The sequence below is a fragment of the Ovis aries genome, chromosome 1, assembly GCF_016772045.2.
Source record: "Ovis aries strain OAR_USU_Benz2616 breed Rambouillet chromosome 1, ARS-UI_Ramb_v3.0, whole genome shotgun sequence".
Classification (NCBI taxonomy): domain Eukaryota; kingdom Metazoa; phylum Chordata; class Mammalia; order Artiodactyla; family Bovidae; genus Ovis; species Ovis aries.
In genome coordinates this window covers 271,347,825-271,367,736 of record NC_056054.1, presented here as the reverse complement: position 1 = coordinate 271,367,736, position 19,912 = coordinate 271,347,825, and the positions used below count along the sequence as shown (strand labels likewise).

The window sequence follows — 19,912 nt, the reverse complement described above, 5'->3', positions numbered from 1 at the left end:
AGGGAAGCCAGGTGTCAGGGGAGCATGGAGAGCACCCGTCGAGGCCAGAACAGTCAGTTGCAGAGCTGGAGACAAGGGCCTCATGTGGTCCTGGTTACCAGCCCTTGTGCAGCGGTCCGTTCTGGTTTTAATCCCACTGGGCTCGCTCCTTTCCCAGCTTTGAAGTCCCAGGGCCGCTGGGGTGGGAGAATCCTATGCCTCAGCCTTTGTCATTCATCCTGGGACCAAAGGGATGATGAAACCTGCCCGTAATAGACAAAGTCAAGTGGGTGAACAAAGGCATGCTGTTGAGGTATGGCGTTCCTTTTCTTCTAAAGAACAGCAGTTAACTTTAGGGAGCCTCCTTGTTTGAAGCAGGTCTCTGAAAGCCACCCTTCAGCTTCTTTTTACCCCTTCATCGTTCTGATGTGCTGAGTTGGCGTGTGTGTGAGTGTGTGTATGTGATTCCACCAATTATTTATTTTTGCCTCACTTGTGCTAAGCCCTAGATATTTGGCTGCTTCGGCTTACTTAGTATCACTCCAGGGCACGCTCTCTTGTCTTTCCAGAATATGGACCGCATGTCACCCCTTTTGAAATGAAACGTTTCATCCTAAAGCCATCTCATTTTTAGACGACTTCTCCCCTAGCGAAGGAAAGCAACTTTTGCTGTTCCGAAGGCTGTGGCCATCCTCATGAAGGATTCACGCAGAAGAGCGTTTTCAGATATGCAGGAAAGCTGTGTGCCCCCCCGTCTCTAGCTTTTGTCAATTTCTTTCCCTAAATCAATCTCTGTTAACTTTGATTTCTTTCTTTAGAAGACCATGTGGTGAGGTAATGCTATGCCAGATGTGAGGATAGGTTCCTCCCACCCCAAACACACACTGAAGCGTTGTTTTGGTTCTCCTAAGCTGGTCCAGTGTCTAAATCCTATGCTGCGTTTATGTCTTTGATCATTGGGTGTGTTTGCCAGAATATCCTGCTTTATCTAGGGGATACACTCCTATTTTAACATCGTTACTCTTTGTGCTGTGAAAGCCTTCTTCTTACTCATTTGTGATGTGAAGCCTGTCCCTCGCATTTAACCCGTCTCTGCCAGTTTATTCGTGTTTCTCTTAAGTCAGTGAGCCAATGCTAACATTACACAGTATGTTATTCCCCTCCGAGGCTTGGTGGGGTCTGCAGGACCAGGCAGGAGAGCCTTGTTTTTGTTGTTGTTGTTGTTGTTCTGAGTGTGTAAAAAGCATTCTCTCCAGTGCTGCTATGGGAAGGCAGACTCTGTTTTGCAAACTTTATTGAAGAAGCTCTAATTTTGCCTTTGTGGATTAGCAGGACTGCACTGAGTCCGTGGTGCCGATTTGGCTTTTAACCCAGCATCTGTGAGTTGAGCCTCCTTACATCCGCTTGCTCCGTTAGTGACCAGTCCAGAGAGCCGCTAGATGTAGGTTCCCCCCTCAGCCTCCCGCCCCGCTCCCCATCTGCCACGCCCGTTTCTCAGATTGCTTCTGTTTGCTGGCGTGCTTGCTTTTGCTGGGTAGGGAAGAGGCCTGCTTGGTTTTCTTCTTGTCTTTCCTGTGCCTGCTTCGGGCTCTCCAGTTGGTCCAGCACACCGTTTGTAGAGGTTGTGTTACCGTTTAAATCCTCAGCTCTGTTTCCCCGAACATCACATGGCTCTGGTTCTAAGGGATTTTAGCCATGTCAGTGGGGGGCGGGGGCTGTTACCTCTGCACAGATATCTGGCTACCGCTCAGATCCAGAGCACTGAGTTTGCTCCTTGTGATTCTCCCTGCTCACTGATTCACAGCACAGTGTGCCCAGCTGGCTGTGAAGTCATGCACTTGGAGAATGATGAAGAAGTTGGTCCCTGGGTAGGTGGAGGGGGGAGGTAGAATGGGAGGGGGTACACACTGGATTGGGGGGTGCTTTATGAAATTGTGTGTGTTCCCTGAAGATTCAGATACTTCTTTGTATCTGTAGCGAGAGGGGTTTCTCTCAGAAAGGCTGCTTTGAAGAGCTTTATTATTAATACTAACAACTGGGGTGAAGAAGAGCATCCTGACTTAAGTATCAATTCAAACAAGAAAGGAGTGCTAATGCAGACCCACATTCCAAACCGAGAAATGTTTAAGAAGGTCATAGGCTCTGGGGGCAGGAGGGAGCCAATGATAAAACACTTGTTGGTGTCCTCATGAATTCCCTGCTTGATCTTGGGATGCTCACTTCCAGGTGAGGTCTGGACCTTTCTGGATCTCAGATTTTCTCCTCTGGGGGATGGGAAGTCTGGACCAGAAGGTTGCCATAGCTTTCCATTTTTAAAAAATAGTGTGATGTAAATAGCATTTGCTTCTCAAAAGCTAATAGCAGTGCCAAGGGTGTTCAGGAAATGAAATAAGCGTGAATTCCCATACGGACTTATTCTTTAACTATAGAAAGCAAAATTGGATTGTGTTGTAGTTATTCTGTGTAGCTGCTGCATGAGGTATCATTCAAGCAGCTGAGATTTCCCAGTCATATTTGCCTTTGTGGATTTGGCTGTAGAATGTCAGCCTGGCCATAGGCTAACCACTTGTTTGACTTAAAACCTCAAAAGAATGGTCCAACCATGGCACATTGCTGTTTCTTTTCAACAAATCATGCAAAATGAGCAAAGATAGGAATAGAAATCAAGGTGAAAAGAGCTATTCAGTGGTATAGGTATTTTAAACATCCTAGAGGCCTCTGGTTAATTCACAGCTCTTTTTTTGTTTTTTGGTTCATTTATCACCCAGATGTTCACCATCATGGAAGTGCCACTTGAAACTCCATCTCAGCTAATAACTTAGAAATGGAAAAATTTGTATCTTTGTCTGTCTGTCCTTTGGTGCCCCATTTCCCCCACACTCTTCTTCTGAGTAGCTCTTCTTTGAAATCTCCTGGGAATGTGGCAGTTTTGCCAGATGCTTAGGTGTTAGTGGTCACATGTCTGCTTTTTAATCTTCCTGACCATGCTGTACTCTGTCTGGTTGAATTATAGATTGCATTTGTCAAATAATGACACATGCGATTGGATGTCTTCTAAGACCTTTGAAATTCAACTTCCTTGAGTTGAGATTAAAGGGGATATTATCTGCACGGCTGCAGTCAGGCCTGGGATGTTTGGGGACCTGCAGGAAAGTTTTTCTGGGTCTGCCAGTTCCAACTCTTACCTTCTCCGGGAAAGAAAGACAGCTCTGTTTTTCTTCTGAAAGATAGAAATGGACACCAGAAAAGGTACCTAAACAGTAGAGTCCCAATTAGAGATGAGTCTGACTTTAGCGACTTTCTGCAGCACGGCTGTTCCTTGGCATGTCCTGAAGGTGTGTCTCTCTGGGCATTTAGGAAGCGTTATCGGTCGTGAGCGAGGACCAGTCACTGTTTGAGTGCGCCTACGGCACGCCACACCTGCCCAAGACGGACATGACCGCGTCCTCCTCCGGCGACTATGGACAGACATCCAAGATGAGCCCGCGTGTCCCTCAGCAGGACTGGCTGTCTCAACCCCCAGCCAGGGTCACCATCAAGATGGAATGTAACCCTAACCAGGTGAACGGCTCAAGGTAAGGAGACCGCGGGCTGGCATCCTCCCGGTCGCCTGGGCCCCGTCCCCTGAAAAGGCCGAGTGGAAATGGACGGCATTGCCGCCAGGACATTGCACAGGAACCCTGGGTGAGGCTGCGAAAATGTGTTCACCAGTGGTTTGCGTGGAGGACAGAAGTTGTGAAAAACCGGTAGTATATTTACCGAGAACTAGCTTTGAAGAAGCAGAGAAGGCAATGGCACCCCACTCCAGCACTCTTGCCTGGAAAATCCCATGGGCGGAGGAGCCTGGTAGGCTGCAGTCTATGGGGTCGCTAAGAGTCGGACACGACTGAGCGATTTCACTTCCACTTTTCACTTTCATGCATTGGAGAAGGAAATGGCAACCCACTCCAGTGTTCTTGCCTGGAGAATCCCAGGGATGGGGGAGCCTGGTGGGCTGCCGTCTCTGGGGTCGCAGAGTCGGACACGACTGATGCGACTTAGCAGCAGTAGCTTTGAAGAGGAGATGCGCAGTTTTAATTTCCCAAGCATGAGGGCAGCGTGGAAAGGGGGGCCTTGCCCACATACGGCAGAACTCATCTCGGAGGGTTTTCCTGCCTGGAAAGTAAAACTGGCTTCGGTTTTCATGGCGGGAGAGTGTCAGCCCATGGGCAGGCGGCACCACGCACGTCGCACCACGTGATGCTGCGGATAGATCCGCTGCCTGTGCCTGCCTCCCCCTCCTCTCCCCCGTCACCGTCTCTGAACGCTTGCTTTCCGCCCTTCTCTTTACTTACGCTGAAAACCAAGCGCCAGTGTTAACTCTTCTGAGTGTGTCATGGCGCTGTCACCTAAATGCAGCGAATTAGCGAACGTCTTATCCCAGGTACTCAAAAGCATTTCATCAGATGCCGTTTTGAAAAGTAAAACTGATTTCAGTTATGATATAATGGGTGCGTGCATGCTAAGTCGCTTCAGCCATGTCCAACTCTCTGCAAGCCAAGGGACTCTAGCCTGCCAGGCTCCTCTGACCATGGGATTCTCCAGGCACGAATGCTGGAGTGGGTTGCCCTGCCTTTCTCCAGGGGATCTTCCCAATCCAGGGATCGAACCTGAGGATCTTCTGTCTCCTGCATTGGCAGGCAGGTTCTTTACCATTAGTGCTACCTGGGAAGCCCTGTGGTAGGATATCCCATATATATTCAGGAAAAATCGTTTAAAATCCCAGGACAAAGAGAATTTCATTTAAATTTGCATAATCTGCCTAGAGTCACAAGAGCAGCTGACTTTTTCTGGTGCTTTACTTCGTAGAAAGCCTTTTTGTATGCATTCAATGGCCTATCAGTCTTCTAAGCAGCCCCCAGAGGAATGCTTGTCCCCATTTGATGGATGAGGAAACTGAGACTCAGGCATTTTCTGGCTAACCCAAAGCATCGCTTCAAGCAACTCAGAAATTGGATCCAAACCAAGGGTGTTTGATTCCACACCCAGTGCACTTTTCCACTCTGTTGCAGCTGCAGGGGACCCTTTTTGCTACTTACATATTTTAATGCTCAATGTGTTTTTAAATAAGTGCTGTGTTTTATACATGCTGGAGACCATCGAGTCAACTTCTAGTGTGGTGTCAGTGAAGGTGCCAAGTCAGAGTCCCCGGAGGGAATGTCACCTGTGAGGCTGGAGGTGCCAGACATAGAGATGGGAGGTGCTAGGGTTTCCCTGGGCTCCAGGGAGTCGTTCACTCCCATGCATCACGTTTCTTCTCGGAAGCGGGATGCTGCCTTTCTGCTGTGATGCTGGTCCCTGAAGTGGATTCTAGCCAAGGTGGGCTCATCCTGGACCTCATCGAGGGAAAACTCCTAGACTTCGGAAAGGACCTGGGTGGGAATGCAGTCGTAGAGTCCAGCAGGTTCCTCATTACATATAATATGTATAAATACGTCTCAGGTGAATCCTGTCCATCTAATGGGATGTTTCCACTGACTGTTCACTGCATTTGTTCCTGAGACTTGCTCTGTTCTGAAGAATGTAGCAGTGTTTGTACAGTAGGGTCATTGTGCTGCCAGATCTTTAAACAGTAATGGATTCTATTTTTTTGTTGTTGTTTGTTTTAATTTTTTTTAACTTTACTTTGTATCAGGGTACAGCCAATTAACAAACAATGTTGTGATAGTTTGGGGTCAACAGCAAAGGGACTCAGCCATCCATCTAGATGGATCCACTCTCTCCCCAAACTCCCCTCCCATCCAGGCTGCCATGTAGCACTGAGCAGAGCGGTGAATTCTGTTTCTGATGGAGTCACGTGATCCCATACACGCCAGGATAGTCACGATGGGGTGGGGTGCGTTTTTAAAGAGGTCTTCTTCCAAGGCTCATTTCTACTTGTGGGAAATACATCAGCATGGGAGTCGCGCGTGTGTGTGTATACATGTACGTGTGTATACAAGAGACAGAGACAGAGAAAGATGGAGATGGAGAGGGAGAAGGAGAAAGAATTAGAGAAAACACTGCAGGCAAAGGGTGCCAAGGTGGCTTCCAGCTGGCAGTTAGCAGGGGGATCTGTGCCCTGGCCCTTTTTGCCAAGCCTGGCCTCAGGCCAGCTCTCAGAGTGCCAGTCTGGATTTAGCAAGGCTCAGAAAGGAGCCTGAGCCAGAAGGTGAGACCGATGTTGCAGAAGTAAAACTTTCCTTCTGGCTAGATTTAAATGAATGAACAAATAAGCAAACAGAGGAATAGATAAATAAGGAAGACACATGAATACCGTTTCCTCCGATGTAGGTCTGTGCTTTTCCTCAGGAGCCCACGTCCACCTGCCCTCCTGGCTGGAATGTGGGGGCCACCTTCCCAGCCCAAGATTGGTCACCCCAGGAATTTGGGATGGGGTAGGGTGGGGGGTCATTGCTCAAGGCAACCTTGAATTTGGCCTTGAGGCGTCAAGTCCCTAAGAAAGACACGACCCCTGGGAAGCTAATCCTGTGTTCCTGGCTAACTGGGGAAATTGCCTTGGCAGTTGCAAAGCAGTGGGCTCAGGCAAGGGTCTCTTTCCTGGGAAATGAAACTGTGTGTGGAGGAACTGGACCGTTTTCTTGTAGGGGAACAATGGAAGCATCAGTCATTTCTTCTCCCAGTCTCTACGTGGAGCCCTGCGATGCCCAGAGGTGTCCCATCAGAGGCTCGTTAAAGGCAATTCCAGCTTTGGGAGAAAACTGGGAAGTGCTTTGGTGGCAGCATCTCTGTCTTCTTCCTGGATGTGTGGTGGTGCCTGCCCAGTGGGCACTTCCCAGGACGAGCTCACGGCTGACCCATGTGCCTGTGAGCCAGAGCTGAGCGCGTCCTGGACGGGAAATGGTGAAGCTGGTGTGGGCTGCTGAAGGGGAGGAAGCTCAGCTCGGCAGATCTGAGCTATGACACAGATGTCAACCAGTCCCCCAGTGCCATTCCCTTGCATCCGGAATGTTCTGGAAACACAGGAGGGTGGCATGTGTTGATCCTTTCTGGAGAAGAGGCTTTTGCCCATTCTTCCTGAGCTCAGCATCCACAGGAATCCAGCGTGGTGGGGCCTGGCTTTGCCGTGTCAGTCGGGTTCTCTGGAGACAGGACCAGTGGGGTACCTGCTGAAGAGATTTGGTATAAGACACTGGCTCATGCAGTTGCAGAGGCTGTCAAGTCTGACATCTGTTGGGCGTGCACTGGCAGGCTGGACAACCTGGTGTGGATGCAACCGTCTTGAGGCAGAATCCCTTCCTTTTCAGGGAAAGCTCAGGTTTTGCTTCTGGCCTTCAGCTGATGAGACGAGGCCCACCAGCATCATCAAGGATAATCACCTCTCTTTAAAATCAAAGGATGGTAGATGTTAACCACACCTTTGAAATACCTTCAGACCAGCGCCTCGATTGGCGTTGGATTTAAGTCACTGAGTGCAGTGGCCTGGCCAGGAGGACTCAGAAAACTGACCGCACCCGGGGCTCCTGGCTGCTTGGCTGGCCAGTGGTCAGTGGAGCTGTTCCTTTCCGATTTCCAGACCAGCGTTTGCTGGTGTGGCCAGTTCCCTGTCCCTGAAGGACTCAGCCTGGCTGAGTGGGAAGTGTTGGAAGGAGGTTCATACAGCAAATTGATGTCACCAGGCCACACCAGGACCAGCTTTCAGCTGTGACTGGTGCAATATTGCAAGGTGGACATGAGGCATCATCTGCTCTTCAGAATATAAGGGGCTTCCCCTGAAGGGGAGTGAAAATAAAAGTGTTAATCACTCAGTCATGTCCGACTGTTTGCAACCTCAATGCCTGCAGCCCTCCAGGCTCCTCTGTCCATGGGATTTCCCAGACAAGAATTCTGGAGTGGGTTGCATTGCCCTCCTCCAGGGGATCTTCCCAACCCAGGGATCGAACCCAGGTCTCCGACATCGAAGGCAGATTTTTTGCCATCTGAGCCACCAGAGGAAGCCATGGAGGAAGGGATAACTCAAAAACCGATCAGTGGAGCTAAGTCCCATTTCCTCCAGAGGATTCAAAGAGGCAGCAGGCAGACAGAAGGACCTCCCAGGATCAGATCCACAGATGCTGCTGACTCGCTGCGTGATCTTTACACGTGTCAGCTCCAGCTCCATAAATGGGAGCGTGGATGTGTGTTGACTCCGCCTTCATTATGGAAACCTCCAGTGAACACCTGGCTGTTTCAGCTCTGCCCCGGAGTGTCAGGGAACAGACTGAGCTCGTGGAGACGGGGATCCTCCCGGGAGGGGCTTGTGGCAGGGACACCGTGGAGGAGGTATGGTTCTGCTTCATCTGAGCACCAGGGCCCAGGACGCAGCCCCTGAGCATGCCTCCTCCCTGCATCTTTCTGGAGAGGGTGGATGCATCACCCACCGCTTGGAAGCCCCAGGCCAGGGGTGCCTGGGAGTCGGGCTGCAGCCAGAAATGAAGTGCGTCTCCAGCTCCTTCTTGCTGTCCTTGCTCTGAGCTCTGGTGCAGTGGACTTCCTTGCAGCACACTTGCCTTTGGAAGTCAAGTTCAGGGGGAATCTACGTTAAGTCACAAATTGGACTTGGGCCAGAATGTGTGGGTTGTTACTTTTGTGGCCCCTCCTTGCTCTTTTACAAACATCCCCCCAGAGGACGAGACCCCTCTGTAGGCTGGGTGATTCCAGAACACCACCCCACTCGCACTGTTTCAGGATTCAGTGCCTGAGAATGGAGTCTGCTTCCCCAGTGGCTCAGTCGTAAGATATCCATCTGTAATATGGAAGACTCAGGAGGCGCAGGTTGGATCCCTGCATCAGGAAGATCCCCTGGAGGAGGAAATGGCCACTCCAGTATTATCACCTGGAAAATCCCATGGACAGACAACCCAGGTGGGCTCCAGTCCCAGGCATCGCCAAAGAGTTGAATGCGACTGAGCATGGATGCAGCCCACACATGTGGGCCCTGGGAATGGTCCACTCAGTTCCTATCCATCCGTCACCCTCAGAGGGAAAAGCTAAGGCTGGAGAAGGGAGGGACTGAGTTTCCCAGGCAAGTGATGAAATTCTACAAAACCTCGGCCCCAACGCACGCACAGGCTCCTGAAATGAAATACAAGTGGTGAAGTGAGATCTGCTTCCATTCTAATGGAGCCCTATAAAAAATAATAAAAGGAAAACAGGAGAGAAAGGCACCTTGAGCCAACAGGGATGTAATTGTGGGTTTAGCTTGGCAGCTGCAGCAGCAGATCACACAGTTCTTGCAGACACGAGCCTCACTGCGCACCATGTAGACACAGGACAGCGTTTCTCAGCTTCAGTGGTACCTGGCCACCGTGCTTTTCCCTTTTCTTCACTCCAGCCTCACGTACGAGAAACCCTCAGATGGTCGCACAGTGGAGTCATATGAATACAGCTCGCCTAGGACAGCTGGTGCACACAGAGGCCCCTGCTGGGGCTTCAGGGCTGCCCGGCCTCCGGGCGAGCCCCCAGCTGATGGCCTTAACTCTGTGTGTGGTTCCTAAGGCACACGCCACTGTAGAACCACAGGACAGGCCAAGAAAGACACACGCACCAGCACACACGGTTCACAGGGGGATCGCCTTCTGTTACAGGCGGGCGGGATCGTGTGCAAAGCAGGCTGCTTGACTCTAGCTCCAGCGCCCCTGTCTTGGACACTCTGCCGGTTGCACGTCCAGGTTGCACTGAGCAGCCTTCATCCTTCCGCAGGCAAGGGTGCCTCCTCCATGCTGCTCACCTGGAGGCTCACTGCAGCTGGAGCAGAAGAGCTCTGTGTGCCGCCCTGAGAGTCCAGTTCCCAGCCCAGAGCGCAGGCCGCCTGGAGCCACTAACTTACTGTTGAGTCTGTTGGGCGAGTGGGGACAAGGGGGATGTCCCTTGCTGTCCTGGTTCTCAAAGCGGGTGCCCTGAGAGCCGCAGCACCACCTGGGAGCTTGTTAGTGATGTGGCTTCTTGGCCCTGCCCAGACCGGCTGAAGCAGAAACTCTGGGGGCGGTGCCTCGCCCTCCAGGTTTCAGCAAGTCCCCCTCCTCACCAGGGATTCTGATGCTCTCTGGTCTAGCCCTGCTGCAGGGTCTAGGGAGATGAAAAAAGAGAATCCCTGGAGCTGAATAGAAGTGGTCTGTAGAGTGGAGAGTCGGGAGAAAGGATGTGCAGAGGAGGGTTTGCGCCCAGGAAGTCTGCCTGGATGGATGGGGAACCCCCCGCCACCAACCTCCCACGGCAGTGGCTGTAGTCTGCCTGAGTCTTTGTGGTGTGGGACTGAGCCTTTCCTTTCTCTGTGGTCTGGGAGACAGGTTCACTGTGTGTTGTGAAGAACTCTAGCTTAGGGTCAGGTGGCAGGATGCTTTTGATGTGGTATTTAAAAACCATGGTGTAGGAGTGTGATTAAGGTGACCGAAAAGGGGGCTTCCTGATTGGTCCGTCTTGGTCCCAGACATCCCAGCTACGCCTGCAGTCATTCCTTTACCCACCAAGTATTTATTGAGCACCTCCTGTGTGCAGTCACTGTTATAGGTACTTGCCATGCAGTCATGAAACATACACAAAAATATTGCCTCTGTAAGTTCACTTTCTAATGGGAAAGACAGCTATTGAGCCAGATAGCTTACTAAAGGCTAGCAGGTTAGATCATGGTAAATGCTAAGGAAAAAAAATAAAGCGGACCAGGAGTGGTGGTTCTACAAAGGACGCCTGAAAACATCATCTATAAGAACATGACAATTGAGTAAAGTCCCAAAGTCAGTGAAGGGGGGGAGGTCTTACGGTTAACCAGCAGAAGAGCTTTCCAAGTGAAAGGAGTGGTAAGTGCAAAGGCCCTGAGGTCAGTCTGAAGTGTTGGGGGACAACTGAGGCTGATGTGTAGTGACTAAGGGGAAGAGTAATAGGGGTTGAGATGAACTGATTATGGGGCCAGTGAGGGACTTTGATCTTCACTCTGAGTGAGCTAGGAGACTCCTGGGGGCTGTTAGCAAAGGAGGGACACGATGTCTCTCAAATTAAGCAGGATGTGCTTGGCCCCTGTGTTAAAGCCAAAACCCACTAGGAGGCCCCTGCAGGAATTCAGGTAAGAGATGGTGAGACCTGTATGAGGGTGGTAGCAATGCAGGGGTGGGAGAAGTGGTTACTCTAGACATATTCCGAAGGTAGAGCTGATACGTTCTGCTGGCTGGTGAGAAGGACTTCCCTGATGTCTCAGTGGATGAAGAATCCACCTGGAATGCAGGAGACACAGGAAATGTAGGTTCGGTGCCTGGGTTGAGAAGATCCTCTGGGGAAGGAAATGGCAACCCACTCCGGTATTCTTACCTGGAGAGTCCCGTGGAGAGAAGGAGCCTGGTGGGCTGCAGTCCATGGGGTCACAGAGAGTTGGACGCAACTGAGTGACTAAGCATGCACGCATAGAGGGAGGAGGAAGGAACTGAGGCTGAGCCCCAGGTTTGGGGACTGCACCCCCGAATGAGGGGTGGACAAGCCAAAGCTGGAAATCCTCCTGAGAATTGAGCCTCAGCCCCTCTGAGTATCAGCCCAGACACTGGGAAGTGAAAAGTGAATGTGTCGGTCACTCGGTTATGTCTGACTCTTTGCAACTCCACGGACAATAGCACAACAGGCTTCCCTGTCCTTCACTGTCTCCCGGGGTTTGCTCAAACTCTTGTCCATTAGGTTGGTGATGCCATCCAACCATCTCATCCTCTGTCGTCCCCTTCCCTTCCTGCCTTCAATCTTTCCCAGCATCAGAGTCTTCCCCAATGAGCCAGCTCTTTGCATCAGGTGGCCAAAGTTTTGGAGCTTCAGCTTCAGCATCAGTCCTTCCAATGAATATTCAGGCTTGATGTCCTCTAGGAGTGATTGGTTTGACCTCCTTGCTGTCCAAGGAACTCTCAAGAGTCTTCTCCAGCACCACAGTTCAAAAAGCATCGATTCTTCGGTGCTCTGCCTTCTTTATGGTACCTTCATGAGGTGATTCCAAACAGAACCACACTTTAAAAAAAATTAGCATGATGAGACCTGCTGTCTGAGCCCAGCAGTGTCTCTTAGTAAATACTCAGTGGGCTGAAATTAAAAAAAAAAAAAAAAAAACTCTCAGTTTTACAATGGTGACTGTTCAAATTCCCTACATGTCATTGTGTGGGAAGAGGTGCTTTGCCCAACCCCTGCCTACAGAATAAGATCTTGGCTAAAGGTCTTTTAACATCAGGTTTTCTCATTTTATGTGAAACATTCAATATTTGACCTTTGAAAGTGGCTCCCTGGGACTGGTCTGTCTCACATCTTTCTGCTTTGACGCATGGAGATTTGACTCCATGTATGTTTTCTGACATTTTCTCGAAGATTTTATGTCCTCTTTTAGGACAGTGAAATTTGCAGCTCTGATGACGTTGATTGCTCTCTGCCTTGGGGTTCTAAAGCCGATTGGCATGAAAGATGTCTCCTAGTTAAGCTCGACCGCCTTGCAAACCTTCCAAGCCGTGGGCGGCTCAGTTTCGGAGACTGGAAAACGAGTGCTTTTCCCAACTGTGTTAGTGAAGTTGGGTAGGAATAGCTTGTCCTATTTACGAGGGACCTTGGGTCTTCACAGACGTCAGTTCACTGGGCTGCGGGGCTGAGGCATGGATTGAAAAGGCCTTGTTTGGGGAAAAGTTAGTGAGGGAGACACGTTCTCAGGGGCTCCCGCTGCGTCCTCATCTCTGCTCTTGCTGTCACGCATGACCGTCTTTGCCATCTCTTGGGATGTCGGACAGATGGGTGCCGTTTTGTGGAAGAGCCTTACTCTTCCCTGTGATGTAAACGAGTCCCATCAGGTCTCTGTGGATGCTGCCATCAGGGACAAGGGGAAATGCTTGGCATTTTCTCTCCTGCAAAGGAAAATCATCTTGGCTAACCAGGATTTACATAGCCTGTTAAGAAAATAAAACCCTAAAGCACCATCATGGCTCTCTGGCTTCATTCTTTCCTCTCTGGAAAAGGAAAAGTATCTCAAGAAAAAAGAAACTCAGGAGCTCGAAAGGATGCCACATCTTCATCAGGTAAACTCTCTGCAGAGATCTCATTCTACAGAATATCGTACTTCCAAAGGATGAATTCGTCAAGGCTGCATTTCCTCCCCAGTTTTCAAGATCCGAGTATGACGTTGTCTTGCCGATCCCCGTTTTCAGCTGCTAAAAGAAACACACCCTGAAATCCTGAAACCTTCTCAGGGAAACGTCAACCCCCTTTAGGGGACAAAGAGCTAACTGTTGGTGGTGACTCTTTAATTAATTTTGTCTTCTGTTGCTTTGGAGAAGGGGGGAAGGGAACAGGCCTGGTGGGAAGAGGCTGACGTTCCAGGTGTAAGAGAATATTTAGTAAGAGTAAAAATAACACCCAGCTGTGAAGACAAACATCTCCAGTTTCAGTCTGAGCCCGGAGTGCTCCATGAATCACTGCTGAGCTCCACCCGCCGCTCGGCCGCGGGCTCTCTGAAACAGCTTTTCCACTGCCTCTGAGTCAGAAATAAAACAGACCCACAAATTACCCCAGAGCGCTCCAGACAATCTCCTCCTTGTCTGGGGTCCTAAAAATACCTTTTGTGGTGACTACCTCCATTCATGGCGCGTAACCCGATTAGGAGCTCGTTGGGTCGATTAGCACTGAGTCTGTGCTTTTCGAATTCTTAGGAGGAGAACCGCCAGAGGAGGGGTTGGTTCCGACTCGGGTTTGCAGCCGCCTGGGATGAACGCCCCGGCCAGCGTCATTGGGCCCTCTCGTGGGACTGGCCTCTTCGGACTCCTGGAGTGGTCCGAGCAGACCTGTGGGGTCTCCCAGTCAGTTCCCTCATCAAGTTCTTAACATGAAATCACCTCGTGAGCTGAGAAGGACATCCGGGAAGACAGCGTCCTTCAGATGAACTGTGGAATGGGCTGAAGACTGCTCTGCCAGTAAACACTGACCTGCTCACCCACAGAAGGGTCGGAGGGGGAGCGGACCGTGGGCTTCAAGGGCAGAGTATGGGGGGCTGGGAAGAGGGGCTTCGCCCCCTCAAATGTTGGCACCATGGAAAGAGGCACAGCTGTATCCCCAACACCTGGGACAGTGCCTGGTGTAGAGACCTGCTCTATAAATGTCAGATGCCAAGTTTTATTTTGTGTTACAAAAAGCAAAGCTCTTAATTTTGATTTCTCAGTGCATTCTTATAGGCATGATGTGCGTGTGTGCTAAGTCACTCAGTCGTGTCCTAGTCTTTGTTAAACGGATGAAGGGATAAAGAATATACGTGTGTGTGTGTATATATATATATACACACACATACACATATATATTACATGTATGCATATACATACAAACAATGGAATGTTCTTGTTGTTGTTCAGTCATTAAGTCTTGTCCAACTCTCTGCGACCCCATGGATGGCAGCACACCAGCCTTCCGTGTCTTTCACTATTTCCGGGAGTTTGCTCAAACTCATGTCCGTTGAGTTGGTGATGCTATCTAGCCATCTCATCCTCAGCCGCTGCCATCTCCTTTTGCCTTCAATTTTCCCCAGCATCGAGATCCTTTCCAGTAAGTCAGCTCTTTGCATCAGCTGGCCAAATGATTGGAGCCTCAGCATCAGTCCTTCCAATGAATATTCAGGGCTGACTTCCTGTAGGGTTGGCTGGTTTGATCTCCTGGCTGTCCAAGGGACTCTCAAGAGTCTTCTCCGGCAACACGGTTTGAAAGCATCAATTGTTTGGCGCTCAGCCTTCTTTATGGTCCAACTCTCACAACCATATATGACTGTTGGCAAAACCGTAGCTTTGACAATACAGATCTTTGTGGGCAAAGTGAGTGCCCTGGTTTATAATACACTGTCTAGGTTTGTCATAGCTTTTCTTTCAAGGAGTGAGTGTCTTTTAATTTCATGGCTGCGGTCACCATCTATAGTGATTTTGGAACCCAAGAAAATAAAATCTGTCACTGTTTCCACTTTTTCCCCATCTACTATATATAAAATAGGTAACTAACAAGGACCTACTGTATAGTACAAAAAGCTTTACTCATTACTCTGTAGTAACCAATGTGGGAATAGTATCTAGAAAAGAGTGGTTATATGTGTCTGTATAACTGATTCGCTTTTCTGTACTCCTGAAACTAACACAGTATATTGTACACCAACTATACTCCAATAAAAGATTTTTTTAAATATGCATTTCAGATAGGAATAAAAGTATTCTACCAGGATGTGATGGAGAGCAAGCAAGGCAGGGAACAGCCGTCTCCAAGTTCAAGACAAACTCCAGAACAGGAAGCAGGGTGGGCCCTGAAAAACAGGTAGATTTTGAGAAGGTTGACGGGTTTGCCTCCACCCACTGGAATAAGTTATATCCATTGCCCAACTTCAATTTCAACCTACCACAGGGGCTTTCTCAAGCCTGAGGTGCCTCCACTCAGTGTTGTGACGTGAGGGTGGATCCCAGTTTTAACGTGGCTGGTGAGCTTGAGGCTGTGGCTTGGGCCTGCATTCAGGGACCTTCTTGCATAAACGAGGTCTCTTCACACTCAGCAAGGGCACAGCGCATTCTTTTCAACTGAAGAACCGCATCTGTGCAGTTTCACTGAGGGCTCTTTCTGTGATGGAATCTGCCCCACTGTAGGTAGGTAGGTTGGTTCTGATTCAAGAAAACCAATGTCAGATGCCAAGTTTTATTTTGTGTTTCAAAAAAGCAAAGCTCTTAATTTTGATTTCTCGGTGCATTCTTATAGGCATGATGTGCGTGTGTGCTAAGTCACTCAGTCGTGTCCTATTCTTTGTGACCCCATGAGCTGTAGCCTCCTCTGTCCATGAGGGTCACCTGGCAAGAATACTGGAGTGGGTTGCCATGCCTTCCTCCAGGGCATCTTCCCAACCCAGGGATCAAACTTGTGTCTCTTATGTTTCCTGCCTTGAGAGGCGGGTCCTTTACCACTAGCACCGCCTGGGAAGGCATCCTTTTCAAAAAGAAGAGGTTATGTATGGAAACAGCCAAAAAAAAGTTTTTTCTTGAACTGGGCTCCTTTTCATCTTTTTTAGAAAATATTATTATATTTATTTGGCTGCATGGAGTCTTCGTTTTAACACGTGGGATCTTTGATTGCAGCATGCAAACTCTTTGCTGAAGCATATGGGCTCTAGTTTCCTGACTTGGGATGGAACCTGGGGCCCCTGCATTGGGAATGTGGAGTCCTAGCCACTGGACCCAGGGAAGTCCCTTCCCTGTCCACTTCATCTTAAACAGTGACATTGCCTACTTCCCTAATGCTCCAGTTTCTGCCCTGGTCCTCAAGTCTGTCTGCTTAGACCCACGATGTGGGTCACAGTCCTTCCTGCTCTGCTTTCTGAGCCCAGAAACTTCTTACCTGACCTCCTCACACTCAGGAATGTTCACCCTCCATCTCTGCAGAGCTGGCACCCGGCTGAGCGCCTCTAGGTTTGGGGGAGGAACAAATGACGTTCCACTATAAATTGAGGAGTTCAACTTTTTTTTTTTTTTTATGAACCAGACATCACATTTCCTATCTCTGTCCAAATAAACCTTGCCACATTTAATGTCTCCCAGGAGGCTCTGCCTTCATCTGCACGGGGCTGCCCCTGTTCAGCTCTCATCGCCTTCTCCTTGACTGGCTTCAGGATATTCTTCAGAAAATACCCACCAGTGATGAAGCTGAGTCTTCTGAGGGTCCATCCCATAATGTGTTATGTCTGGGAAAGAGACCACTCGTGTGGAGTTACCAGGGGAGGTCCTATAGCGTGGTGGTCAAGTCTTGGACTCAGGACCCGAACTGTCTAAGTTCAAATCCCCGCCCCTCCATTGATGGTAACATGACCTTAGACACAACCTGTACCCCAAATCTCTGCACATCACCTGTATCATTGTTGCTGCTTATTGGTATTTGACCTTGTGGATGAGATAAATAGCAACAGCTAACACCGTAACATTTGCTGTGTGTTAGGTGCCATTTTGCGTGTTTCACCCCTGTGTTTACTATAACAGGAACACATAAGAGTTTGGAGCCATCTCTAACATGAGTAAGCAGTCCAGTATGGGATGGATGAACCAGATAAGATCTGTAAATGTTTGTTCGCCCACCATGCATTAGATCAATTTCCCAGAGGCAAATTTGGATTTAAAACATGTAAGTTAGGACCTCCCTGGTGGGCCAGCGGTTAAGAATCTGCCTGCTGATGCAGGTGACATGGGTTTGATCCCTAGTCTGGGGAGGTTCCGCATGCTGCTGGGCAGCTAAGCCCATGCACCGCAAAGGCGGAAGCGCGCACTCCAGAGCTTGTGCTGTGCGAGAAGAGAAGCACTGCAGGGAGAAGCCTGCACGCCGCATCCGGGGAGCAGCTTCCACTGGCAGCAAAGACCCAGTGCAGCCATAAATAATTAATGAAAACCCTTAAAATTAAAACATAGGAATCAGAAGATTGTGGAAACTGGAATATATGTATATAGCATTCTATCTTCGAAGATCTTTTCATTGTTTAATCATCCATTTCTTATATTTTTGCACTCATTTTTCTGATTCTTTCCAAAACAATGTCAGTAGGTTCGTCTGTACCATTTTTCTAGATTCCACATATGTGCACTTTTATAGAATATCTGTTTTTCTATTTCTGACTTAAACTTCACCCTGTCTGACAGTCTCTAGGTCCCTCCACGTCTGCAAATGGCACAGTGTTGCTCCCTATTGATGCCTGAGCAATAGTCCATTGTGTATATATACACATGCACCACGTCTTCTTTATCCATTCTTCTGTTGATGGACATTTAGGCTGCTTCCATGCGCTAGCTGTTGAAAATAGTGCTATGGTGAGTGTAGGAGTGGATATATCTAATGATTACTCCAATAAAAAGGACATAAGTAAATTATAACAAAAACAACGTCAAGAGACAGGAAGTGTGGAGCACTGGCTGGGGACGCACAGTCCCGGGATTCCTGCACCTGCAGCGGCTGAGAGCTGAGTGCTCCGAGCACCTGCTGTGCAGGGGGAGTGTTCTCAGGTCTGTAAGCTGGTGGTGGGAAGGATTCTGCCTGCTGCGCCACCCAGGTCTCTGAAGGAGAAGCCACAAGAGAAACTTCTCTCAAGGTTCAGCTCAGGAAAAGCTTCTCTTATGCTGAATAACTTGGTTCATGTGTATTTTTTTTTTTTTTTGACATCTTGAATGGTCACAGGATATACTTCCTTTTTTGCTTTGGCGAGTAGAAAGTTCAGAGATAAATTGATGTGCTACCTTGAGCAACTATAAATAGTAAGCTTGCTCAATGTGCTGAATTTATCTCTTGATTAATTGCTTTGCTGCCCTTATATAACACTCACTTCCATTCCTTTGATCATTTATGTTATTTTTGTCTTGAACGCATTTTTGCAATCTATCTTAAATGGCACATAGTTTGAGGAAGAGCAGGAAAATAAAATATATTGAGAGGCACTGCACATACACATAAATATCACTGTGGAGTTGCAGGCGAAAATAATGGCATCTTCTCCTTAGAAAACTGTTAATAGAAGCTAAACGCTTGTTCTTCCAAGTAGCTTCTGAAGAGTCCCTCTTGAGTACTCATCAGAACCATATTGTTATCGTTCAGTCGCTAAGTCGTGTCCGACTCTTTGCAACCCCATGGACTGTAGCACGCCAGGCCTCCCTGTCCATCACCAACTCCCAGAGCTTACCCAAACTCACGTCCATTGAGTTGGTGATGCCATCCAACTATCTAATCCTCTGTTGCCCACTTTTTCTCTTGCCCTCAATCTTTCCCAACATCAGGGTCTTTTCCAGTGAGTCGGCTCTTTGCATCAAGTGGCCAAAGTATTGGAGCTTCGAGAACACAATCTGGTTTTTCAGCGTGTCTGAGTTTCAGCTTAATTTAAATTGAGTAAACTTTCCAATTTATTTGGTATTCTTTGCTATGTTCTTTCACCATTAATTCATAATACCAGTGTGTTTCGAGAAGTCAGTGCTCATGATCTCAACTCACCTTGACTGAGACTCAGGCCATGTTAGCCAGCCATGTGTTCCTAGTTATCAGAGGAAGGGCACCAACATTTATTCATCATGAAGGTTGAAGGATCTTTCTACATTATATCTGTATTTCCTAGAGTGAGCTTCCCTGGTAGCTCAGATGGTAAGGAATCTGCCTGCAATGCAGGAGACCTGGGTTTGATTCCTAGGTCAGGAAGATCCCTGGAGAAGGGAATGGCAACCCACTCCGTTATTCTTGCCTGTAGAATCCCATGGACTGTCCATGGGGTTGCTAAGAGTCAGGCATGATGGAGTCACTAGCACTTTGACTTCCAGAGTAGCCACAGTTACGTGCAAGTGACATGGAAGTCTGTGAGACTGCTGTAGAGATTAAACTCCTAAAATTGTCTGGCCCCAAGGATGTTTTAAGGGACTTGGGGGAGTGAAACACCCAACTTTTTGGCCCCCCAGATGTTGTCCACTGCCTTCCTGGAACTCTTCAGTCTGAACCTGCCTCCCCCTATCAGGATGACCCCAAGCCAATGTGGAATTTCTCCTGCTGCGAGTGGGGGCAACCAGCTGTCTTCCTGCCTCACGTCTCTTCTCCCTGCTGCTGCGTATTGTATGGGGTTGTGGTTATAAATAGAACCCAGACCTGAAAATATGAACCCGAGAAAATGGTTAAGACACAATAATTTTTTAATGTATTTTATTATGGTAAGAATACTTAACATGAGATCCGGCTTTTAAACAAAAATTTTTTAAAATATTTTTTAATGTGGCCAATTTTTAAGCCTGCCCTTAGTCTGTTACAATGCTGGTTCTGTTTTCTGTTTTGGTTTTTTGACCACAAAGCATGTGGGATCTTCGTTCCCCAACCAGGGATTGGACCCTGTATGGGAAGGTGAAGTCTTAACCACTGGATTGCCAGGGATGTCTGCAAACAAGTTCTTAAGTGT

At 48.7% G+C, this 19,912-nt stretch overlaps 1 protein-coding gene across 11 annotated transcripts in view; it reads left to right on the top strand.

Annotated features, from left to right (window-relative positions):
- ERG (ETS transcription factor ERG) overlaps nt 1-19,912 on the top strand; it is a 321,571-nt gene that overhangs the window by 244,015 nt on the left and 57,644 nt on the right. For 10 of the 11 annotated variants that reach the window (XM_027961764.3, XM_042238489.2, XM_060396521.1 and 7 more), the window contains one exon: nt 3,337-3,554. The exons of the other annotated variant lie outside the window; for it this stretch is intronic. In XM_027961764.3, coding sequence (XP_027817565.1) covers nt 3,337-3,554 — 218 coding nt within the window. The remainder of the gene's footprint in view (nt 1-3,336; nt 3,555-19,912) is intronic. 11 annotated transcript variants of the gene reach the window in all.